Source organism: Eschrichtius robustus, chromosome 3, assembly GCF_028021215.1.
Source record: "Eschrichtius robustus isolate mEscRob2 chromosome 3, mEscRob2.pri, whole genome shotgun sequence".
Classification (NCBI taxonomy): domain Eukaryota; kingdom Metazoa; phylum Chordata; class Mammalia; order Artiodactyla; family Eschrichtiidae; genus Eschrichtius; species Eschrichtius robustus.
The window spans coordinates 78,459,211-78,485,086 of record NC_090826.1 but is presented as its reverse complement, the minus strand read 5'-3'; the positions used below and the strand labels follow the sequence as shown (position 1 = coordinate 78,485,086).

The 25,876-nt window shown below is 33.3% G+C and overlaps 1 protein-coding gene across 1 annotated transcript in view; it reads right to left on the bottom strand.

Moving 5' to 3' along the window:
• Positions 1 to 6,551: 6,551 nt before the first annotated feature.
• Positions 6,552 to 25,876, bottom strand: part of PKN2 (protein kinase N2) — a 121,765-nt gene continuing 102,440 nt past the window's right edge. The window contains exons 16-22 of the mRNA XM_068540246.1: positions 21,509 to 21,685; positions 17,141 to 17,203; positions 15,811 to 15,887; positions 13,614 to 13,756; positions 9,493 to 9,600; positions 9,207 to 9,287; positions 6,552 to 9,119 (exon numbers count right to left, since the gene is read on the bottom strand). Of these exons, the coding sequence (XP_068396347.1) occupies positions 8,916 to 9,119; positions 9,207 to 9,287; positions 9,493 to 9,600; positions 13,614 to 13,756; positions 15,811 to 15,887; positions 17,141 to 17,203; positions 21,509 to 21,685 (853 nt within the window). The 3' untranslated portion in view covers positions 6,552 to 8,915. The remainder of the gene's footprint in view (positions 9,120 to 9,206; positions 9,288 to 9,492; positions 9,601 to 13,613; positions 13,757 to 15,810; positions 15,888 to 17,140; positions 17,204 to 21,508; positions 21,686 to 25,876) is intronic.

Sequence of the window (25,876 nt, the reverse complement as noted above, 5' to 3'; positions counted from 1 at the left end):
TTTAAGGTGGAAAAGGAGAAAAGTGAGGACTCAAGATGGTGACAAGTAGATGATTTATTAATACACTGAACTGATTAAATCACCACCCAAACTGAAGACCTAAAGTACTACCAGCAACTTCTACCTGTCAGGGTATTCCCCACCACTATCATATTCTTCCGTCTCATCAGATAACCCCTATCTTAATTTTCGTTCAACAATTACTTGCTTTAAAAAAAAAAAAAAAAAAAGCAAAGTTTTATCACATTTATGTTTAGTTTGGCTTAGTTTTTTAAGTTTTAAAAAATACCAGGCTATATACATACAGTCTTTAATTAGCTTCTTTCACACATTTTGCTCTTTTGTACTGTTCACTATAAGGGCAGTTGATTTTCATTGCCCTATAATATTTCATGGTGTAATTATACTATATTTTATTAAACCGTTCTCTTCCACTGATGAGCATTTGGGTTGTTTCCAGTTTTTGCTTACAAATAACGCTAGGAAAATTCTTGTTCATGACTCTTGGTGCATATGTAAAAAGTTTCTTCAGGATACAGTACTCAAGTGGAATTGCTGGGTATCATGTCCAGCTTTACAAGACAATACCAAATTGTTTTTCCAGAGTGGGTATTTCTTTATACTCCTCACAGCAATTTACATGAGATCTCATTGTTCCACTCCATCTCCACGACTTGATACGGTGCGAATTTAAAATTTTTGCCAATTGAATGTGTGCAACTGGTCTTGATTTTGTAGTTTCTAACTACAGTTGAGATTGGGCATGTTTACTGTCCATGTGAAATATCCGTTCATATCTTTTGAAATTTCCCATTGTTTTCCTTATTGAGTTTCAGGAATTTTTAATCTATGTTAGCTATCATTCTTTCTCTTTTACATGTGATGGAAATAAATCTACTTTCAGTTTTTGACTTGCCTTTTTACTTTATGATGTCTTTTGATAAACAGAAATTTTGAATTTTATTAGTTGAATTTATGGATGTTCCTTACATTTTAGTGCTTTCTTCTCCTAGATATATTTTAAAAGTTTTAAGTCTTACTTTTGACATTTTATTTAATTCATTTGAAATTTTTATGACGGTGTGACACAGAAATTCTTTTTCCCTTTCCATATGGATAAACAATTTTCCTAGCTCTACCTATGGAACATTTTCTTTTTTCTCCACTAAATTAACATATTGCTTCTTTTATATATCAGTTTCATATATGTGTAGTTCTACCCCTTGGCTCTCTTTCTCCATTTGTAATATGTACCAATTCTATAATAATTGCTACATTTTCACAATTCTTGATATGTGGTAGGGCAAATTCCCTCTCCTCCTCTTTGTTCTTCAGGAATTTCTTAAACTGTTCTTTACTATTATTGCCCTTTTGCTCTTCTATATAAATTTTAGAGTGGGCTTGTAAAGTTCTATAAAAAAATGTTGAGATTCTGATTGGAGTTGCATTAAATCTACAGAGCAATTTGAGGAGCACTTGACATCACATCGTAAGATGGGATATTTCTACATTCACTTAGGTCTTCTTTAATGTCTCCCAGTGAAGAATTAGAAGCAAAACAAAACAAAACCAGTCTTGCACATCTTTTGTTAAATTTATTTCTAGGTAACTTAGTTGTGTTGCTATGTAAAAGTTGTGTTTTTTAAATATTATGTATTCTAATTATTTGGTGATGGTCCACAGACATGTCACTGACTTTTGTATCTTCATCTTATAACCAGAATCTTGGATAAACTATGATTGCTAGCAAATTGTAGTCTTTTGAGCTTTGCAGGTTGATAATCATATCATCTGCAAATAATAACCATTTTATATCCTCCTTTTAACCCTTATATTAAAGGAGTTCAAGGTTGAAAAGAAGTAGTAATGACAGGCATCCTAGTCCTATTCCCCAGTTTTAAAGAGAATGTTTCCTCATATGGGATGATGCTATTGATTTCAGTTACTTGTGTTGTTTTACTATAGATACCACTTGTCAGTTTAACCAACTCTGTCCCACCCCATTAAAGCAAGAATGTGATCAGCTCTTTCTAAATCTATTACTTTTTCTCCTTTAATCTGTTACTATGGTAAACGACAATTATAGATTTTCTAATATTAAGCCATCCTTACATTACCAGGATAAGCCAAGTTTGCTAAAAAAGTGTCTTTTGCATACATCACTGAATCTGACTTGGTAATATTTTGTTTAGTATTTTTATATCCATATTCATGAGTGAAATTTGCTAGTAACATACTCGTCTTGTATATTTTGTTATCTAGATTATACTGACTTCATAGAATGAGCTAGAAAATATAATTTTTCCCCATTATCTCAAAAACTTTCTATGTGGTTAAAATAATTTCTTCCTTGAAATTTGGAAGGATTCACTTGTAAAGCAATCCAGACCCAGTGTTTTCTTTGTGGAAAGACTTCTAACTTCTGCTTTTAATTTTTTAATTGTTATGAGATTATTCAGTCTTTAACTTCTTTCTAGGTTAGTATTCTTATCATTTTCAAAGATTATCTCCACTATTTTAAGTTCCCAAATTTATTTGTGTTATGTTGAAGTATTTTCTTTCAATTTTAAAAACTCTTTCTCGCACTTGCATTTTCATTTATAGCAGGTAGTATTTTTTATGCCTTCTCTCGTTTCATCTTTTCAGAGCTGTGTCTACTTTGTTAGCATTTTTTAAAGGAACAAGCTTTTGGCTTTTGTTTCTATTATACTATTTTTACTATTTACTTTGTTTATTGGTTTTTTTTTTTCTCTCCTGTCTTCTTAAACTGAACAATTTGATCCATTTTTAACCTTCCTTTTTCTAATAAGTAGTTAGTTTATAAAGTTCCCTTGGAAGAACCACTTTTGCTGCATCTCAAGTTTTGGTATGTAATGCAATGTTTTTACTATTACTCAGTTGTAAGTATTTAATGATTACTATTATTTCTTCATTTTCTCCATTATTGAAAGGGTAAATTTTTTTCTCAAATACTTTATATATACACACACACACACACACACACACACACATATACATATATGTAATCTTTTTGTTCTAACCAGACAGAAAATATAATTGGTATAACTATACTCTGTGATTTTCTGCCATTTGTTTTATGGCTCAATTTTTGTAAATGCTCCGTATGTGCTTGAAAAAACTGTGGAATCCCTTAATTGTTGGAGGCAGAAATCTATGTACGTCCACTGGACCAAGCTTATTGTTTTCTTCCACATTTTATATCTTTGCTGATGAGAAAGTCTATTGTCCGATAATGAGTTGAACTCTTCCACCCTGATGGATATTTGCTAGTGTTTTAAAGTAGCTCTAAGAATTTTTGCTTTATGTATTTAGAGACTATTTTATTAGATACATATATGCTTGCAGTTATTGTATCTTTTCGGTTAATTGAATCTTTTGTCATTGTGTAGAAACACTCTACTCTTCGCGACACATTTTTTTCAAGATGGGTCTAAAATCAGTTTTGTTTGATATTAAATAGAGCTGCCATAGCTTTAGCTTGGTTTTTGCATTATACACATTGCCTCCTACTTTTACTTTCAACTTCTCTGCGTACATATTTTTGTCAACATTATAAAGTCAGATTTCCTTTTAAAACTCTGTATCTTGGTTTTAACTAGTGAGTCTGCTCCATTTACATTGCTATACAGTTGGATTTCTACCATGTTACCTTTGGTTTGGAATTTATACACACCATATTCTTTCAGTGAATGTCCTTGACATTTTATGATTGTACATTTAACTAAAGTTAATCAATACCTTGACACCCAGCTTACCCTTCCCCGACGAAGTGAGAGAGGGGCATGGACATATATACACTACCAAACGTAAACTAGACAGCTAGTGGGAAGCAGCCGCATAGCACAGGGAGATCAGCTCGGTGCTTTGTGACCACCTAGAGGGGTGGGATAGAGAGGGTGGGAGGGAGGGAGACGCAAGAGGGAGGGGATATGGGGATAGATGTATATGTATAGCTGATTCACTTTGCTATACAGCAGAAACTAACACACCCTTGTAACGCAATTATACTCCAATAAAGATGTTAAAACAGAAAAGACCTAGACACCCCAACACCACAATAGAATACTTTAGCTCTCATCTTCTCTATCTCAATTTTCTTACATCTGTTGTTCAGATTTTCTGTTGACTTAACAGAGAAAAAAAAGGCTTCTATGTATGGATTTGGTTTATTTAGATTTACCTAAGTGTTTACCATTTTATTTGCTCACAAGCCTTTTTTGTATCTTAGATCATCTTTGGGGATCATTTTCTTTTTTCTTGAAGCACTTCCTTTAGAGTAGGACCTTGATCATAAACCCTCCTTTAAAAAATATTTTAATTGATTTCATTCTTAAAAAAATTTTACGTCCTACACAATTTCAGGCTGACATTTTATTTTCCAGTGCTCTGAAGACAATATTCCACTGCTTCTATTGTTGCTATTGAAAAGTTAGCTGTTAGTCTTCCCTTTCTCCCTGGGTATTTTCAAAATGTTGTCTTTGTGGTCTGCAGTTTCACTACAATGATTCTATGCATAAATTTATATTTATTCTGTATGGAGAATATTGTACTTATTAAATATTTTTCTTCTCTGGGAAATTTGCAGCCATTATGTCTTTACATATTGCCTCTCTTCCATTTACTCCAATTGTGTCTCCCTTCCATCTTCCGTATCTCTTAACCTTCCTTTGATATCTTCCATTTCCTTATCTCTTTATTTGATTTACTTGGGATTATTTTTCAGATGTATCTTTCAGTTCTCCAGTTCTTTTTTCACCTGCCTAATCTGCTGTAATGCTTCCACTGAGTTTCAAATTTGGTCATTTATATATTTTTCTAATTTTTGGATTTTAAAAATGTTTGTTAATTTCTTTCAAATTTCATTTTACATATTTATCCTGGTAAATTTTAGATATATAAACTTTTTTATATAGTTATTTTAAATTTTGTATCTGAGAATTCTAATATTTGCAATCTTCTGGAGGGGCTGTCTATATTTACTATTTTTATTGGCTTCATTCAAGATAACTTGCTGTCTCTCATGTATTTGGTGATCTGTGATAGTGTATTACTTGATCTTAACCTGTTGAAATCCTATATATTTCCATCCAGGAAAGCTTTCATTGAGAAAGTATTTGATTCTACGGGTAGATGGAGAGTGATCTGCAAAGTAGAACTTGAGCTCCTCTAGAGAATTTTAGCACAGAACATATAAGTTCTACTGCAATTCCAAGGTGTGTTAACCTCATAATGGTATTGCTATAGAAATCCATCCTTGGCAACTCCACTTCTTCTGGATGTCTGCATTTCCAAAGTCAGCTCCCTGCCATTTTGGCTCTTATCCTCTCCAACTTCCTACTTCTCTGGCCTAATCTGCGGACTGAGCTTCCGTCCCAACCTCTGAGTATTCTCACTTTCGTGCTTGGATATTCCCTAACTCTTAGGTGCTGAAGCCCTAGTGTGTGCAGATTCATGCTGAAGTTTGTTTGCTTACTTTGGGGTGAGGGGTTGCCGGAGACCACTCTTATCTTTAATGAGACCAGCAATGACTCAAATTATGTTTCGTACTGGATGTCTGAGAGTTTCTACTTAGTCAAGATACTAGAAGAAATTACGCAAGATTTTTGATACTTAGAAGTTACTTTACAAACTTACCTCTATTTATATATGTATATATTTACATACATATATTTATAAACACATATAGTTATATACGTATATACATATAAAGCTTATATCTCAGAGAAACACTAGATCTCAAAAGATAGCTAGAAGGTAAACAAGAATTCTATATTAAAAATATGATCCATGGGTTGGCATTTGTTCTTTTGGGTTTCTCATACTCACCCTCAGTTGCTTTGGGAAGATCAGCAGCACCTGTAAAAATTTTGTTAGATTTGAATCTATAATGCAGCTTTCACCTAGTCAACATACAATGGTGATTACATTATGACCTTAATCTGTGTCACAGAGATAGCAGGGTTCTTTTTACATTTCTGAAATACTCCATTTGTAATTTTTGAATAAGATGACTATAAAATGGCTAGTATTCTGTTTTCATTTACCGATTTTCTGAAAGGTCAGATTCTAAAATTGAATAAGTTATTCTCAAACAAGAGAAAAGTACATATAAGTACTGGTGCTTGCATTTTAGCATTAATGTTTACCATTCTTCATTTATGAAGACTTTGGTGCTTTTTTTTTATCACCTTTCTATCCTTAGTGTCTACCACACAGAAGACATCCCATAAGTAACCACTGAATGGAAGATGCTACTAAACTTACAGGAACAGAATGCAAAATTTCCCCACCAGTGAAGTAGACAATTTGGTTTTTACCAGTGAAGTAGACAATTTGGTTTGACTCTTAATGATTTTGCCCTTCCCCAGGACAAAAAGTACCTGCAAGAAGGCTAACTAAAGTTAACTAGTCTTTGAGATCTTGAATCTAGGAAAGCTAATACATATTCTGACCAATAGGAAGTTTCCAAAAGGAAATAATACTTAAAAACAAAGTTACAAATTACAATCTAATAAACTTTAATTTGTGCATTTGTGGTAATTTATGACTGCAAAACACTTTTTCTTAAAATGACATAAAGGCACATTTAATTTGAATGCATAGTGTACCATTCTACAATATCTTAATTTCCTTACAAAGTGCTTGAGCAGTCACTTACACATACAGTAATAACAAAATATATTTACACTCTATAGAGTTTAAAAATTTTAAATCTGACTAAAATATATATATTTTTAAAACTACAGAAAAAATTAGTGCTTTCTTCAGCTTAATTGTGTGAATATACCCTGCCCTCTAATTTTTTTAGTGATTGACTTCAATTAAAAAAAAAATTCTGAAAAAAAAAAAAAAAAATTCTGTACACTGTGTAGTTACAAAATGCTATGTCAGTTTTTAATGCTAAACGCCTATTTTAGACATTGCTTTCTATGCATATTTGAGAACCAGAAAAGGTGAGCAGACTGTACCTCAAAAGTATTTAGTGTTTTTTTTAATGTTGTATTAACACTGTTTAAATTAAAACCAGACAATTAAGCTAAGATCCTCTACTGTCCTTCACCAAGGAAGTTAACTGGCATTTTAAAAGAATTTTAAACAACATATTGCTGCTCCCTCTTCCTATAAGATTTTCCCCCAAAGGATCATGGGTAATAATCAATTTGTAAGGAAACAGAAATTATCTCTGAACAATTTTAACTGTTCTCAGAGTACAGCAAAAACATGCCAACACACCCTGGCAAGGCTGAAATACTCATAAATGTTTTAAGCTCAATTCTCTATAAATCAATGTGCTTTCATTTTTCTCATAGGATTTAAACCTGAACAACTTTTAAGACATGAGATCATAGTGATTAAATGGTTAACTCAGTATGGTTAGTTAACAACTTGCTATTCCTGAGGTATGATGGCCCTAACATGCTAAGCACAGAATCAAAGATGTTATTATTGAACTAGGGAAAAACAATAAAGTCATAGACTAGGAGGGAAAACAATTAAAACAAAACAAAAAAACCCAAAACTCCAGGCAAGTAGAAAAGTCATGGCTTGCAGAAAGACTTTCCTATCTATAAGAGCATTAAAAAGCCACAAATGGATCCTCTGAAGAGTTGTAAAAAAGTATTTGATCAAATTATTTTTGAGACTTTTGAGGTACAGCTTTAGTGTTATAATAATTTTTATAAAATATAGACTGTTTTATCAAAAATATTTATACATTCTGTTATAAAATATTGCTTTTGCCCTCAGTAACTGCCAATATAAAATCTGGATCCAGTGGCCTAAAATGTACAAATGCACTTAACGTAAATGCTGGAGTCTGAGGTGTCTGCTTGGCCACTGTACAAAAGTGATGAAGTGGTGAAATTAAATAATAAACCTACAACATAGAATACATTACAACTTGCACATATACATGTTCACAGCATGTATACAATGATAATCCCTATGTTTTAACAAAGATATAGTTCCCTTCTACAGTAGACACAAGAACAAGATGAACTAGGTTGATAAATGTACAATATCAAAAAAAGGAGTAATCAGTTCATTGATTTGGGAAGAAGGTATGACGGAACATACTGAGTATCTAGACTTTGGGAATGCATACAGGTAACAGTATCTTGGTTCAGGCTGATCATAAGTCCTCATTCTTAAAATTTTAAGTAAATGTCGATGTTTAGTTGTTTCTGTTTGTTTCAGCATAGTTGGTTTAATAAACATAATTGTTTGGCAAGTAGCTCTGTTGGAAAGCTATGAGGCTCTGTTACATGGTTGGTAAAGATAAGGCATAAAAATTTTCTCCTAATAAATATTGAAAATTTATAATACAAGACATCAACTCATTCTGTTAAAGAAAAAAAGCCCCAAAATGTGCACAAACTACATTTTTTGATATTACAGTAATTTCTTTACAAAAATAAGAGCATTTGCCTTATTCAAACAGAATCATACTACGTGTGAATAGTAATAGCATCCCAAGCCCTTTTTTCTTCTTTTTGTAAAATACAGCTAAGGAAAGGTAACTGATTAATTTTCCTTCCACTTAAGACAGGAGTACAGCAAAGCTAGGGACTGTAGAAGAGTGTTTTTTTTTTTGTTTCTTCTTTTTTTAAAAAATAAGACTATTGATCCAAAAGTATTCATTTCTAATAGATTTTCATGGCCGATGTTCATTCAGCTTAAACTCCATGAAACTGCTTCCAGTGTTCAGATTTACGTTGAAAATACATTGAAAAGCCACTTTTCAAGAAGGTATTAGAATAGTATTTTTAAACACATCTTCATATGTTTAAAAAAAACTCAGAAGCTTTTGTTGGCACAGAGAGCAAATGAAGGGTTGCTATTTTTAGGAGGTCTTCTTATGAGTCAGTCTGCTTGGTTTCACAGTGTGTAGCAACTTAACACCAATCAGCAATGTAGTCAAAATCTCTGAACATTTCTTGCTCCTCTTCTGAAAGTATCCTTGGTTCTCGAGGTGGAGTCAGAATAGGTGCTTCTGAGGTAAATTCATCATCAAAATTACTAACATCTTCCCGCCCTCTAATTGTAGGTACAAACGGCGGCTTTACTTTTTTGTCCATCAGAGCACTCCAATCAATTAGCTGGATTACAAAATATAAAATGACCAGTTTAGTTTCCTACTCCTAATTGCTATAGTTTCATAAAAAATTTTGAACTTTCATACTTACTCGGAAAAATGGGTGCTTTTTTACATCCTCTGCATCTTTTTCACCAGCTCCAAGGCGCCGCTCAGGATTTCTTCTTAATAACTAACACAATATAAAGGAAGAAAGTTAATATAAAACCAGGGACTCATTGACAAGGATTCTCATAACTTGCAAAGCTTTAGATGTTTCTTTTGGTATGTGTTTGTCTAAACCATGCAACATCTATAACTGAAAAACAACTTCTAAAATTCTACTGGGAAATGTTCTTAAAAAAATTTCAGTAGTTTTATAAATCATTAATTCTTACCCTTCTCATTATTGAAATGGCTTCTGTAGATAAGAACCTTGGATACCTTACTTCATCATTTACAATACTGTCAAACACCTCCTCTTCATCATCACCAGGAAAGGGAGACTAGAAGAAATATCCTTGAGTCAGTCAAAATGAGTTTCAATACAGTAAAATCTCATCATCTATTCAAAGATCTGAAGTACAACCAAGAACCAGACAGTGAGGAAAATAAGAAAAAGGAAAGACAAAAACAAAAAAACAGACCCACCGAAACATCAAACAAATAAGGACTACAAGAAGTCACAATAGACACACAATAGATAGGTAACTACTAACCAGAGGATACACCATATACTCTTACTGAAATCTTCTTGTGGAAAGACAGAAGGAAATGGGTAAGGCAAATACAATAATAAGTGTTACTACAGAGGGAAGCACAGACTTTGTAGAAATACATCAGGCGTGGATGTGCTTTGAATTTCACAGTCAACAGCAAATTAGTGGTGGCAAAACACAATTAGAGACTGCAGGCATAATGACTGCACTAAGAAGCAACTGCCGGGACTTCCCTGGTGGCACAGTGGTTAAGAATCCACCTGCCAATGCAGAGGACACGGGTTCGAGCCCTGGTCTGGGAAGATCCCACATGCCGTGGAGCAACTAAGCCCGTGCACCACAACTACTCAGCCTATGCTCTAGAGTCTGCGAACCACAACTACTGAGTGCGCGTGCCACAACTACTGAAGCCTGCATGCCTAGAGCCCGTGCTCTGCAACAAAGAGAAGCTACCACAATGAAAAGCCCGTGCACCGCAACAAAGAGTAGCCCCTGCGGGCCGAAACTAGAGAAAGCCTGCGCGCAGCAACGAAGACCCAATGCAGCCAAAATAAATAAATAAAACTTAAAAAAAAGCAACTGCCAACAAAATTAAACTGAAAGGACCTAAAAAGCACACATTTCCAGGCATATTTAATGCTCTATACATAACAGGTCTTGGGGCAGTTCAGTAAGCAGAATATTAAGACTGTTGCTCATAATGACTATAATAATGCTGTGTCATAAAAAGTAGTTAAATAAACATTCAGTATAACAACTTGATGTACATAGGGATAAACTCTCAACTATGCTGAAAATGTGGCTACGAAATACGACTTATTACCTCAGAATTTCAGATAGCTTAGATTTGGCTGCTTGTTTCCTGTTAGGTATTAAAGAACAAGAGCCAAACAGAAAGCAGTATCAATGGGGAGAGGGATCTTTGACCTGAGGAACCTGTGAAAATGATTTCAGAACCCAACGTCCTAAAGCTGAACTGCTAATCTTATCGCTCATATCTAGGAAAATTTCAAACTTTTCAGTTACCAAAATCTTAATTTTGGTTTGATAAAACTTGGTTTTATCAAGCTTGTTGTATCAAATCAAGTTTGTTCACTCACTCACTCAAAATATGTAAATTGAATACCTGTTATATGGAACAATACAATTTCTTTCTGGGATTGAGACAGTCAGTCAGAGGAAAATTCTCTTTCACAAGGATTCTCAATCAGAATTTCAAAGGGTAATACAAAACAATTTTGACTCCTATTTGAGAAGTCAATTTTGTATTTGAAAACTGTCACTCTATAAGTCTCTGAATAGTGAAAATATATTTTCATATCTGTTAAGTTGTTAAAGTCCTTTTTTTCTGCAAATAGATTATAAGCTAACAGTGCTAACAATGGAAGGCCAACAAATGTGTTTTAAGTACATATTAAAAGAATTCAATAGTCTGTTCAGATGTCAAGGATCTAACTCTAATATCTAAGGTTATTTTAAACCTCTCTGATATCTTCACTCTCCTTTGACACAGAGAAAGGGGACCTGATATGTTAGTTTATTCCTGGAGTTGATTCAAGTCCTCAAAACTCATACAAATACAAATTTGAAAACACATGATATATCCAGTGAGTTTTCAATCATTTGTAATAATAGAGGAATCAGATATAAACTTTAACCAAACCTCACTTTTATACACTTAAAAAAAGTTAATGCTAAAATTTCGCCAATGCTATAAAATTATAAAATATATGTACCAATGAGTTTTAAGTTTAGTTCTTTTCCCAACTATCCTTTTATGGTGGTGCTAAAAACAAATGAAACTGCAAAAAGCAATTGCTAAGAAATAGCCAGATTCACTGTCTTTTATCTCCTAGTAATTAAGAGCTTAATCAATGAGAAGTTCCTTTAAAAAATATGGAACAGGAGCTTCCTCACTTGTTCACTGCCAAATCCCCCAGACACTTTAGAATCGGAGGAAGTAGAATTAATTGGCTCTTAATTCTATAGTATTTTGCAATAAACTCTCATTTTTTGCATGTCATCTCTAATATGGAGAGTACATTTTAAGCAAGCACATACTTTAGGTAATAAATCTCATACATAATTGAATACTACGTTTAAAAAACAAAGCAACAAAAATGTTACTTAAAAAAAAAAGGTCAAGGGCTTCCCTGGTGGCACAGTGGTTAAGAATCCGCCTGCCAATGCAGGGGACCCGGGTTCGAGCCCTGGTCCGGGAAGATCCCGCGGAGCAACTGAGCCCCTGTGCCACAACTACTGAGCCTGCGCCCTAGAGCCCATGCTCCACAGCAAGAGAAGCGACTGCAGTGAGAAGCCCGCTCACTGCAACGAAGAGCAGCCCCTGCTCACCGCAACTAGAGAAAGCCTGCACGCAGCAACGAAGACCCAACACAGCCAAAAATACATAAGTAAATAAATAAAATAAACCTATTAAAAAAAAAATAGTTCAAGTATGTCAGAGCTTACAGAAACAACTATTATGAGTACTCCTGGCGCTCATAGAAAGTAAAGACCACTGTGGATTAGGGATAAAATATATCTTTCCATCTTTATGCTTTTCTAAATAGAGGTGAAAAATTCAGATCTGAACCCATGGTCTTAAGAAAAGAAATAAATTTGGGTGGATTAAATACCCTATCCTGCAGGCAGCAAAGCACAATGGTTTACAGACAGGTTAAAATCCCAGCTCTACCATATGAGAGCTGTGTGACTTAAAGCAAGCTATTAACTTCTTTGTGTCTCTATTTATGCATCTGGAGATAAACATAAGACTACTATTGAGCTCATTAAAGTTTGCTGAAAAATTAAATGAGCTAATACTTATAAAGCACATAGAATAGTGCCTAGCACATAGTAAACATTTTAATTCGCTATTTCTTTTCCTCCTTTTCCAAGTTTCCACTCCAATTTGACATATCAAAAGGTACTGTCATTGGATGAACTAAATTCATTTATTTACTTGTTTGGTATAAGTGCCACTAAATGACAATCACAGAGCAAAACTTTAGAAATTTCTGACATTCAATAATTTAGTCATTCATCATTCAGCTACTAGTTTTTTCATGCCTAGAATGTACAAGGTTGGTCATTGGCATTAGGGAAACTGCAGAACAATGAACCAATGCAAGGTAATTTTTCTTGTATCTCAAGATCATCAAACCAATCTAAGTAATTTTCAATTACTTGTCTAAATATTTACTCTTTTTAAATTCTACCCTAATTTATCATTTCCAATAATTTATAACAAAATAGATTAGTCTCTTCTTACTGCTTTATCAATTAGATATAATTCACTGTTTTCTAAGTGGTAACAATTTCTGTATACAACTAAGTTATCCCCAGAAATTTAAGTTAATCTAAAGAAAATAGTAGGAAAAAAAATGTTAATCTTTTCAATTCTACTGTATCACTTTTGAAGGTAACATTTATTTTTGACTAAAATATAGCTGACCGTTCTTTACAGGTACAGAGTACATTCCTTTTATCAGTCTTCCTGCTTTCTATTTCTTATGAAATAATCAGTTATGTATGATTGTGTTTAAAAATCATAAAATATAACCAGAGCAACACTGAAATATAAGAAACTATTTTTGAAGCATTGGTATACATTCCACAGATAATATAAAAATCTAAAAAAGATGGTGAAGGTAATATAGGATCATAGGCAATTACTAATATATATAAATATTTATAAAGCTTAAGTTCTACTTACGCAGGAGACATATTAAGTGGTTTTATAAGTGACATGCTTTGTTCTTTCAATCACGTTTCCCTTTTACCTATTTTATACTGCTTACCTCACCAACGAGCATTTCATATATAAGTACGCCAAGGCCCCACCAATCTACAGCCCTTGTATAGGATGTTTCTGTTAATACTTCTGGAGCAAGAAATTCAGGAGTGCCACAAAATGTGCTTGTCCTATCTCCAAACCCCATTCCTGAAAAAGGTAAAATTCAAATATTTGTTAGCAAAGAAAAAAATCTGGCAAAAAAAAAATAGAAGATATCCTTAGGAAGCAAAATTAAAGGTGTACATTTGTGCATGGTAATCCAACTCAAAATACATTAAAGACTTTAGCTAACTCGTTTTCTAAATATGTTTCTCAAAATTTAGTAATAAATTAGTCAAACATACATTCTACATATTGAAGAAAACGTCTCATTGTACTCTAAACTGCTAAAAGCACATTATACACATCATCTTATGAAAGCGGACTTGTTAGTTGGGATAGGAGGAGAGGAGCCTCAGGTAACTTATCTGCGGAGGTGACACCTGAGTTGAGTGAAGGATGAGCAGACATTAGTCAGCAAATAGAGCTGAGACGAGTGATAGTGGTGGAGAGACAAAGACTGCAAGCAGTTTATTGTTGCTGCAACAGAAAGTACTAGGCAGACAGCTGCAAGAGATCTGGCTGGAGAAGGAGGCAGGCAGATCAGGAAGGGCAATGTATATCACATCTTTGCCATTGAAGGTTTTCAGTAGCGGCGTACCATGGTCAGATTTGTATTTATATGGGCCCCTTTTGCATTTTAGCAATTACATGGCAGATTGATTTGAGGGAGAAAAAGAATAGAGACAGAAAAGTTAAAAGGCTATTAAAGTAGTCTTGTCAAAACAAGATGATGGTTGGCAGTGGTAGAGGGAAGATGAAAAACTTAAATATTAAGGAGGTAGATGTCAGCACAATTTGGTGATTAACAGGATGTAGAAAGTAGTGAAGAGGAGAGAGTCCAGGATAATTCCACGTTTCAAATTGGGAGACTGAGAGGATTGTGGCACCATCAACTTCAAACGAGACTGAGGAAAAGAAACTATTGCTTGTGCAGCGTTTGAGGTACCTGCTGACCAAGTAAAACTGTCTAGTAGGTAGTTGACTATATATGTTAGGAAAGGAAATAATAGATTTGGAAATCATTAGAATATAGTTGCTAGTTAAAAACTGCCTGAGAAAAGCAATGGGCTAAGGCCAGACTCTGAGGAACAAAAGCATTTAAGTCAATAGTGTCCAATACCGAGAAGTCCAAAAAAGGAAAAAAACTTTCATTAGATTCAATAATTAGGAGGTCAGTTGGTAACTGATGGACACAGATTTATAAAGTTCACTCACTAATTCATCCAATTACTTATTAATTAAGCATTCACTGAATACTTAAGATGTGCCAAGCACTATACTATATACTATGGAAAGAAAGCTGAATAAGAAACAGGAAGCTACCAGAGTAGAGGGGGAGACAGACAATGTTTGCTACAATACAGTGTATTAAGTGTACCTATTTACTATATGTTAGACACTGTGCCACATACTTATCTCTAATTCTCATAACACTCCTAAACAAGAAGGATTATATACATTTTATAGCTGAGGAAACAGACTCAATGAGGTTAAAAGTAACTTGTCCAAAGACACAGGGCAAATAAGTGGCAGAGCCAGGATTCAAACTTAGGACTGTGTGGTGCCTAAGCCCATGCCCTTTACATTTTCTTATGCTACCTCTTGATTCAAATTTCCCCAGTTTACATATTTATTTACATATGTTTGTGTGTGTACACACACACATGTATAGGTACATAAAAGATTCCTGAGGCATATGCATACTTTTTTCCTATTTAAAATGTTAAAAGTTTTAAGAAGCAGGAGAGAAGTTTTTAGGCACGCATAATTTACTCTGCACAATCGCAGCAAAGCAAAAAATTTGGTGCTTAACCAATGCTTTCTTAGAGTAGAGAGAATTATTAATCATACAAAGATAATCTTACTTTTATACTATGATTTCTAAAAACCTAACCTTATTCATATTCATAGAATAAATTCTTAATAATATGATAATTAGGTTATATGAACAACCTGTAAGTCTCAATAAAGAATAAGTTAAAGTTTAATTTTTAATAAATTAAAAAATACATTTTGCTCTCCATAGACAAATTTTAAAACTTCCAAAGTACAAAGGAATAGTAATCTATTAGAAAAGGCACTTTAAAATACCCAATTACCTTCTTTGCAAAGACCAAAATCAGCAATTTTCACAAAGCCCTCTGTATCTAGCAATAAGTTATCCAATTTCAAATCTCTGTTCAGGATAAAAAAATGCAAAATGAAAAAAAAAATCAATAAAATCAGTAGATAATATCAGTAAAAATATCATTTTAATAGGAGCCATACTTTCTCTTTACTAAAAATGAATTTTTTCAAGTTATGGTTTGAGATTTAAATACTATATTGCAAATGTTCATTTTCTTCCTTTTGGCAAGTTTATTACTTTACAAAAAATAATTTCTGAACATTTTCCCCGTTATGTAGAAAAGGAATAATGTATCTAAAAGAGAAATGTTTGATCTATTTAAATATATATTTTAAAGCTCAGAAGGAGTTCATGGATCTTTAACTCAAGTTTAATTAATTAATTAATTCTTTAATTAATTAATGGCCATGCCACGCAGCTTGTGAGGATCTCAGTTCCCCCACAAGGGACTGAACCTGGGCCATGGCAGTGAAAGCGCCAAATCCAAACCACCAGACCATCAGGGAGCTCTCGGACTTGGACTAACTTTGAAGTTTGCCTACACGCCATCCATAAGAATGAATTATCAAACAAACAGTATAAGTAAGGTTTAAGGGAGCAGGTTTAACCTTCTAAGAGAATAATTCAAAATAAAGAGGAAGCTATTAAGTCATACTAAATGATTACAAATTAAGTTGAAAATATTTTATTCTTTAAGTTAAATAGGGCCATTAGGAAACCGTTATCTTGGAAACATTGTTAGAAGTTTGAATAAACTGATGTTTATAGTCTTTTAATTCTGACTGGCCTTCCCATAATTTGTCTCATCTAGACCAATGTTATTCAAAGTGTTAACCATAGACTAGTTGCTGGGCTATGAACTATTTCTAACTGGTCTGCAATTTGGTAAGGAGTTTGTGCCAGTACATAAATCAGATATGTCATCAAGTACACTGTCTAGTTGACAGCAAGGCTTAATGAAGGAAGCAAGGTGATGTTTTATAATCTGGCACAAGTGGATCAGTTGAATATAAAATATTCACCAGGATGAATATTGTTGGTAAATTGTGTTATCATAGGCCAACTTATAATTTCACTATTCTAATTAGGTAATGGGCAGAGGACCAGTAACAAAGAAGTTCATCATATAATTATTGTGTTAACCATGTCTTTCAAAATTGGAGTTTAACTTTTTTAGTGGTCAGTTATCATACGAAAGAGAAAATTAAGAAGCTGGTTAAACACAAAATATCCTTCTTAATTATCTTTAATTCTACTTCATATCAAAATAAGCAATTAGAAAATATCAAAACTTTACTTACCTATAAACAATTTTGTGTTCATGTAAATACTGCAACCCAAGAACTACACATGCAGCATAAAATCTGTTTTAAGAATTAAATCAAAAGAAGTTTAATAAATTCCACTACTCCTGAATCCCAGTTTATACTTTTATGCTTCAAAGCAGAACTCTGTAGTTAACTAATTTCACAAGTATTTATTTAGTCCTTACTATGTGCCAGACATATAAGTAAGATATGTGCTAAATATTAGGGGTAAAATTTAAAAATAAGAAAAATACAGACTCTAAAATGGAAGCCATTAACTTTGCCTGGTGGAGTCACTGAAGCCCTTGGGGTAGACATGTGATCCGGTTCTTCGAAGAAATTACAATATGCCATCATAAAGGCAGAAGGACAGTATGAAAGGTAGAACTTTTGTGGGGGAAATATAGGGTATTCCCCTATGAGGGAAACGAATAGACGTGTAAAAGGCATAACCTGTTTGACAACCATAATGAGTTTGTTGTGGCTGAAGTAAAGGATAAGGAAGAAGTAGCGGGAGATGCAGCTGAAAAGATAGCCTGAGATCAAGTTGTGAAGGACCTTGAATGTCATATTATGAACACAGGCATACCTTGTTTTACTGTGTTTTTACTTTATTGTGCTTCACAGACAACTGTGTTTTCTTACAAATTGAAGGTTTGTGGCAACCCTGAATGGAGCAACCCCATGGGTGCCATTTTTCCAACAGCATTTGCTCACTTCAGAGCTCTGTGTCACATTTTGGTAATTCTCTCAATATTTCAAGCTTTTTCATCATTATTGTATTTGTTATCGTGATCTGTGATTTCTGACATTATTATTGCAAAAAGATTACAACTTGTTGAAGGATCACATGATGGTTAGCATTTTTTAGCAATAAAGTATTTTTTAATTAAGGTATGTATGTTAGTTTTTTTTTTTTTAGACATAACGCTGTCGAACACTTAATAGACTACAGTATAGTGTAAATGTAACTTTTATATGCACCAGGAAACCAGAAAATTCACATGACTCACTTTATTATGATATTTGTTTTATTATGATGTTTGTTTCAGTATGGAACTGAACCTGCAACATCTATGAGGTATGCGCCTGTACTGAAAATTCTTCTCTTAGTGATAGCAAATCAAACCATTTTAATCAGGGCAGAATAATCAGATTTACGTTACAGAGAACTTTCTTGATAGTAGTATGAAGTGGAGTGGAAGTAGGTAGATATCCAGAGGGAAAAGGAACAGATAAGGCTAAAATGATAGTACAGATGAAAGATCATGAGTACCTCTAATGTAGTGGCAACAAAGAGAATAAGAGATGGATTCAAGAGAAACTTTAAAACAAGCATGATAGGACTTGGTGTCTCATTAGCTATAAAGGATGAGGGAGAGGGAAAAGCTGAAGATGACTCTCAAGGTTTCCTTTTTATTGTAATGAATAGGTGGAGAAATACAGAAGTAGCCAAAGTTTTGTGGGGAAAGTGAGTTTGCCTTTAGACATATTGACCTCAAATTGCCTTGGGACAGGTGAAGAGGTCTAGAAATTGGATAAACAGGTTTAGGTCTTAGAAAAACTTCAACCCAGCTAGAATATTAACTCTTGAGGGATCGGACCATGTTTGTCTTTTTCAGTGTTTAGCCTAAATGCTTAGCAAAATGCTTGGTACACAATAGCCTTACTGAATAAGGAGGTAGGTAATAAATAAATGAATGAATTAAAAAATGCAGATCTGTCTTCAGTGTAGAATAGCCTATAAGGAGCCACTTAGGAGAATCAGTTCTTAATTTTACAAGTAATACATGGATATTTCCTCTATAAAATACACATAATACCCCTATCCCAAAGCACAATTTTTCATTCATCCATCTCCATCTCACCCCGACGCCACTACTATCCATAAAGGTAACTACTTTTGTTAGTTTCATGAATGTTCTTCAAACTTTTAGAATGCATTTACGTGTACATGTAGATATGTTTTGTGTTTATTTTTACAAAAATGGAACCATAATTTGGAGATTTTTAAAATGCAACTATTTATAAATATTTGATTATACATTAGATCTTATGTAATTATTTAACATAAGTTTAAAAGATTTAGCTGAAGTCCATTAAAACAAATGTGATTCTAAAATTGCTTAAGGTAGTTATTTTTAAGCAAACTTATTCTGGTGGCAAAACAATACTGTAACAATTATAAAAATACTCTGATTTCTCTTTTGTTTCATTATTTGTAAACAGATTGTCCTAATGATACTTAATAAATAACTGGGTATACTGGGTTATCATCAAATCAAACCTTTAAGATAAATATTTTACAGAATCAGAAAATGAAGCTCTCAGAGAGAGTAATTTATCTAAAGCGACATAGCAGGAACACAGCAAAGCTAGGACTCAAATTAATTTCGATTCCTTCATCTCAAGCAATAAGAATACAATGTTTGCCTAGTATATGTGAGTCACCCTTCTAGGTGTTCCACTAGTACACAGAATACACATAGTCCTCGTTGCTCCCCTTTAGTGAGGGGAGACAGACAATAAAAATGTAAAAAATAAATAAGGTGATTTCAGGTATAAAGTGCTATGGAGAATATAAAATATAAAATAGAATGGAGTGTGGCCTGATTTAGACGTTAGTGATACAGTGGTATTTTAGTTAAAAGTAATGAGGAAAGACCTCCAAAGAAATGACATTTGAGGTGAGATCTGAATGATTAGAGGGAGGTACTTTAGATATGAAGTACTGCAATAAAGCGTTTTATTCTTGTATTTCACTGGACTTAATTGTTTCATTGGTACTATATAATTTGTACTCTCAGCAAAAATAAAAAGTTTGTTAAGGCAGAATAGGATTTTATATTTATTAAAGAAAAGGCATAACAAAACAAATTCCCAAGGCAGTTAGCACACGGCTAGGCGTAGTCTAGATGCCTTGCTTTTAATTTTTAAGTATTAATTTTTAAATATGCAGGGAATGAATTATTAGTAGCCTTCTATTATTTTGTGGCTTTTGCCTCCTTTTCTGAAAGCTTCACTATCCATCAGAACTAATGCCCTAGTACTACTATCTGCTGCATTATACTTCTGATGGTTATGATGAGAATCAAATAAAGGAATAAAAGTAAAAATGTTACACAAATGTCAGTTGTCAGAATACAGACAAGTGATAAAAATTCAATAGTAAACTCAATAAAGTTTTACTACTGGTTTATGATTTGGGTTATGTTTTGCAGGTAGAATTTGGATGTTGCATGTAAGGAAAAAAGAGAATCAAGAATGACTCCCTGTGTTTTGGCTTGAACAACTGATAGATGGTATTGCCATTTAATAAGAGAGAAGTCTAGAAGAGTAACAGGCTGGGAAGTGGTGGGTGAGGTGGGGGGAAATGGGAAATATCAGGCGTTCATTTTGAGATGTTAAACAAGAAATACTTATTAGCCATATAAAGGGAAGAGTCAAGTTGGCTGCTGAATGTTATTGGAATTCGAAGTTTAGGTAAGAGGTAAGGGCTGGAGATATAAATTTAGTAAACACCTGCATATACAGTGTAGCTATTAAGAGCATTTTCCTAGGTTCAAATCCTAGCTCCAACACTTAAGAGCTATAAAACTGGGATAACAACAGGGAAAGAATATATATAATTATGTTTAATCACAAATGTTTGCTATTATTTATTCCTTTGCACCTGAATAAGCAAAACCTTCATACAATATCAAATTCAAAAACTACAAAAAGGGTTATAGTGATAAATTAAAATATTTAACACAGTACCTGACATCCTGTAAGCGTTCAGTGAAATATATATTTTAAACAGTATACCCAGTTATTTATTAAGTATCATATCTGGATTCTATGTCTTTCATTGGAGTCGATACGCATACCAATTTCTTTTATATTCTTTAGAGATACTGTAAGCACATGCAAGCAAACACTTAAGACATACTCTTTTAAGTTACCCTTTAAAATGCAAATACAAATATTTCACACAAATATATAATACAAACTCTTCTACATTTTCTTTTTTCACTTAACAATGTATTTTGAGTATAGTTAATACTTAAAGCCATGGTCCTAGATGGCATTCCCTAGGGAGAAAATATACTGGAAAAAAAGAAGAGATTTTACTAAAATAAACCTAAATTGTATATCTAAATTATCAAGTGTGATTTAGGGTAATCCACGAAATTTTCAACATGAACAACAGAGAAAAATAGATACATTTATTTATGGCAAAAAGGTAAGTAAGGAGTTCTAATATTCCTTCATCTATTTTCCATATGAGGGAAAGAAATAAATCTAAAATTCAGAGAGCATTTTTTCCCTCCCAGAAAGAAATCAGTCATGAAGAAACTCAGAGAAATGGTAAATACTCACACAGCTCTTGGTTCAGAAAAGACATCAGTATGAATGTGCATCATTAGGTCCCCACCGGCAGCATATTCCATTACAAAGCAAACATGCTCTTTGGTTTGGAAACATGCAAAAAGGTTCACCAAAAAGGGATGCCTTACACTATTCACAGTTTCAAAAATTCTTTTTTCACACATCAGGCTGTAAGAGAAAACATTTAAAAATCACTGGTATTTTTTTTTTAAAGTTCTAGTTGGAAATAACGTTCTTTAAAAATTACTAAACTCTAAAATATGCAAAGTTCTTAATCATTATAACTTTAAAACCATAATATGTGTCCTAGTTTTGCTATAAATGCTTTGAAAAATTTGGGCTACTTGATATATATAACTTTAATAGAAATATATTAATGAAAACTAAATATGATTAGCATGACAAAGTTCACATTGATAGTATCAGAGCAGCACACCTATGGCTAGTGGTAATAGTTAATAAAAAAGGCTTAATTGGGAGTGAATTGTGCAAATTTTTCAGGAATTGGTCAGAGGATTTAGCAACCTAAAACATAATTTTAAAATACATATTTTGTGATCAAGGCAATTTCAAGGACAGTATATACTTATAATTCACAAGCTATGGTATCCAAATATTCTATTACATAATATATGAAGCTGAGAGGTAAAGATACACTGCATAAAATTTTAATTTAAAAGGCTAACTGGAAAATAAAGAGGTTACATGGAGAATTCTATAACATACTTCAAGGAAGCTCCTGGAGAATGATACAATTTATCTATAAAATCTATAGCTATCACAGGTTTCCCTGTAAGAACTCTTACAAGCTGCTTAAAAGAACAGCGGTCAAACTTACTGACTCTGAAACAATTTCGCCTAAGTAACAAAAAATACCACTCTTCTTCCCCCTGAAAATATTTAGTAAATCAACCTGACTTAAAACTCAAAGCAGACATGTACACACTGCTATATTTAAAATGGATAACCAACAAGGACCTACTGTATAGCACAAGCAACTCTGTTCAGTACTATGTAACAACGTAAATGGGAAAAGAATTTGAAAAAGAATAGATACATGTGTATGTACAACTGGGGAAAAACCAAAAAAAGAAAAAAAAATCTAAACAACAACAACAAAAAACACCTCAAAGCAGAAGAAAACCAGGTCAAATATTATTCAGATACAACTTGGAATTAACACTTTAAGCACCTGATCAAAATAAATATACTTACAGACGTATTTTATTAACAATTAGATTACATTTATGTTTCTAATACAAAATAGGCATTTTTGTTTGTTTTTGAGACTGGAATCAAAAATTGACATTAATGTTTGTTGAAAAGCATTAATAATGCTTTCATTTTTAAAATTAAAGAACTGCTTAGATGTGTGTGTGTGTGTGTGTGTGTGTGTGTGTGTGTGTGTGTATTTGGTTATTGATTTCAAAATACCAAACCAAAATTCTAATGTTAGAAGGAGGTAGACCCATTCTCCTTTCTTTTGGATCTCTTCAGAGTTAATTTTAAAAAGGTTAATTTAAAGATTAAAGCATTTGTTTGGGTATCCAGATTATACTGCTATGACTCAAGAAAATTAAATAGAATTTTGAAAACATTTAAGAGTATACCTGTTGTGTAGAAGGAACATGGAATTTTTACTGCTCTGTTAATATAGTTGTATTCTGAATTATGAACTAAAACACCTGTTCAGTTTTAAATACTGACAGTAAATGCAGCTATTATGAAATAGTGTTTAAACTCCATTTAATATGGTCACATTCTAGATGAACTCTTACCCTCTTATTTCACCCAATCTGTTTACAACTTTATATATACTCAGAAACAGAAAGCCCCACTGTAATTGTTTCTAAAGAGTTGGGCTTATGTCTACATACATTTGCAAGGTTTCTAAATGTTACTACAAATTAAGTCACTATTAGAAATAAATTCACAGAAGATTAGAAAGAACAGTTAACAGCTTTGACTTTATCACCATTTAAATTTATTGGAAAACAATGTCCAATTGGGCAAGATCTGTAAGACAGATTCTAAAACAATTGGTTTACTATGTGAATCTTAATTTTGGCTAATGAGGATAAAATATTCAGATGAAGTAAGACAAACAGGCAAGATGTTTTGGGCTCAACTAGATGACAAACGTGGCCTCTTCACTGTGTATGGTTTATGGGTGAATTACTAATCTATTATGGGTGAATTACTAATTCTCAACTGGGTAACTATAAGGTTAGACCTGTGTTGAACATGTAAATGGTCTAAAGGATTAACCAGAATTCCTCTTAAAATGGTTTTAATGCCATTCATAGAATTGTTTGATGAGGACTGACAATATTGATGACGGCTGGATAGATGTCTTAGGACTATTAGGTAAAGGAGGAAGGATCTTTATAGACCCCAACAGGAACAATAATTTTAATTTTAAGCATTATACAGCACACCAGAAAGCTGCTCCAGAAGTCTTTAACTTTTCCCAACCTAATCTAAATTGTGTATCCTCCTTAAAAGTCTATGAAACAATCCAACCTTATTCAAAACTTCAAACTTTATTCATTCTGTCCAGAACATTTTCCTCTATCTTGTCATTTCTCTCCTCTCCATGTTCCCAAGTATCTTCCATCTGCCAAAGATCAGCACAAATCCAATCTTCTTTACAAGGCCTTATCTAAATCCACCAGCACACCTTCATTTGATGTTCCCCCTTTTATGAGCTGCGATTGTCTATATTGTTCAGCTTAAACTCAAACATATCTAATCTGTTTTATTTATATAACTAATGTATTAATGTTTTACCTCCCTAAGTGACTAGTTTCATTCTAACATTTTTTGGTGTACTTCCTTCAGTACATTATTAGACATGATAGAAACTTAAAAACTATATAAACAGTTATTTTGGTCAGTGGAAAATTACAACATTAATAAGGCTAATCTTAGGATTAAATCATATATACGTATATATGATATATATAGAAAATCTGGCTAGCTGTGTTTTTGTTCTGCAACTACAAAAATATACTTCCAAGTCTATTCTGTTGTTTTGAAATGTGAACTGGTAAGAAAAGGAAGCTGAGTGAGGAGGCATAACAGTAACACACATTTAACATTCCTACTCAGGAGTGGGGTAAGATGGCACTCAGAAAGAAGTTCAACTAATGGTAGGTGGAAAACGTGATCTTTGTACATGAATTACATTACTTTGAAGTTAGTGCATAATTTGTGTTCCTTTAAAAAGATGTAGATTTGTGATTACCAGAGATGGGGTGAGGGGAGGGGAAATTGGATGAAGGCAGTCAAAAGGTAAAAACTTCTAGTTATAAGATAAATAAGTACTAGAGATATAATGTACAATATGATAAAGTTAACATTGCTGTATGTTATATATGAAAGTTGTTAAAAGAGTAAATCTTAGGGCTTCCCTGGTGGTGCAGTGGTTGAGAATCTGCCTGCCAATGCAGGGGACACGGGTTCGAGCCCTGGTCTGGGAAGATCCCACATGCCGCGGAGCAACTAGGCCCGTGAGCCACAATTACTGAGCCTGCGTGTCTGGAGCCTGTGCTCCGCAACAAGAGAGGCCGCGACAGTGAGAGGCCCGCGCACCGCGATGAAGAGTGGCCCCCGCTTGCCGCAACTGGAGAAAGCCCTCGCATAGAAACGAAGACCCAACGCAGCCATAAATAAATAAATAAATAAAATAAAAATAATTTAAAAAAAAAAGAGTAAATCTTAGGAGTTCTCATCACAAGGAAAATATTTTTTTTCTTTCTTTAATTTTGTATCTCTATGATGTTCACTTAACTTATTTTGACAGTCATTTCATGATGTATGTAAGTCAAATCATTATGCTGTACACCTTAAACTTATACAGTGCTGCATGTCAATTATATCTCAATAAAACTAGAAGAAAAAAAACCAAACCAAATAACAACAAAAAACAAGTTGATTTAGAATTTTCTATAAGTAAAATAATAAAATTCACACTAGAAAGAGAAAATTTAGAAAGGAAAACTGTCATTAAGAACCATCAAGTATTTCAGAAACAACTATAGGAAAAAAACCCCCACTGATATGCAATAACATCGAATTCTATGGATCTATTAAAAGGATGAGCTAGAAAGTGGATATAAAAGATTTCTGCTTAGTTGTTTACTATTCAGACTTGCAAGTTATATAACTTTTAAAAACATGCTGGTCTGTTTCCTTATTTTCTAAATTAATTTTTTTTCTTGCCTTCCTCTAATTGCTCTTTTTTTTTGCTGCCTTCCTCAAAGTCCTCTAACAGTGAGTTTTATTTCTCACTCTGAATTTTACATTTCTCTGTTTTTCTGGTTCTACTGGAGATTATTTTACTTCCAAGTTACTGAA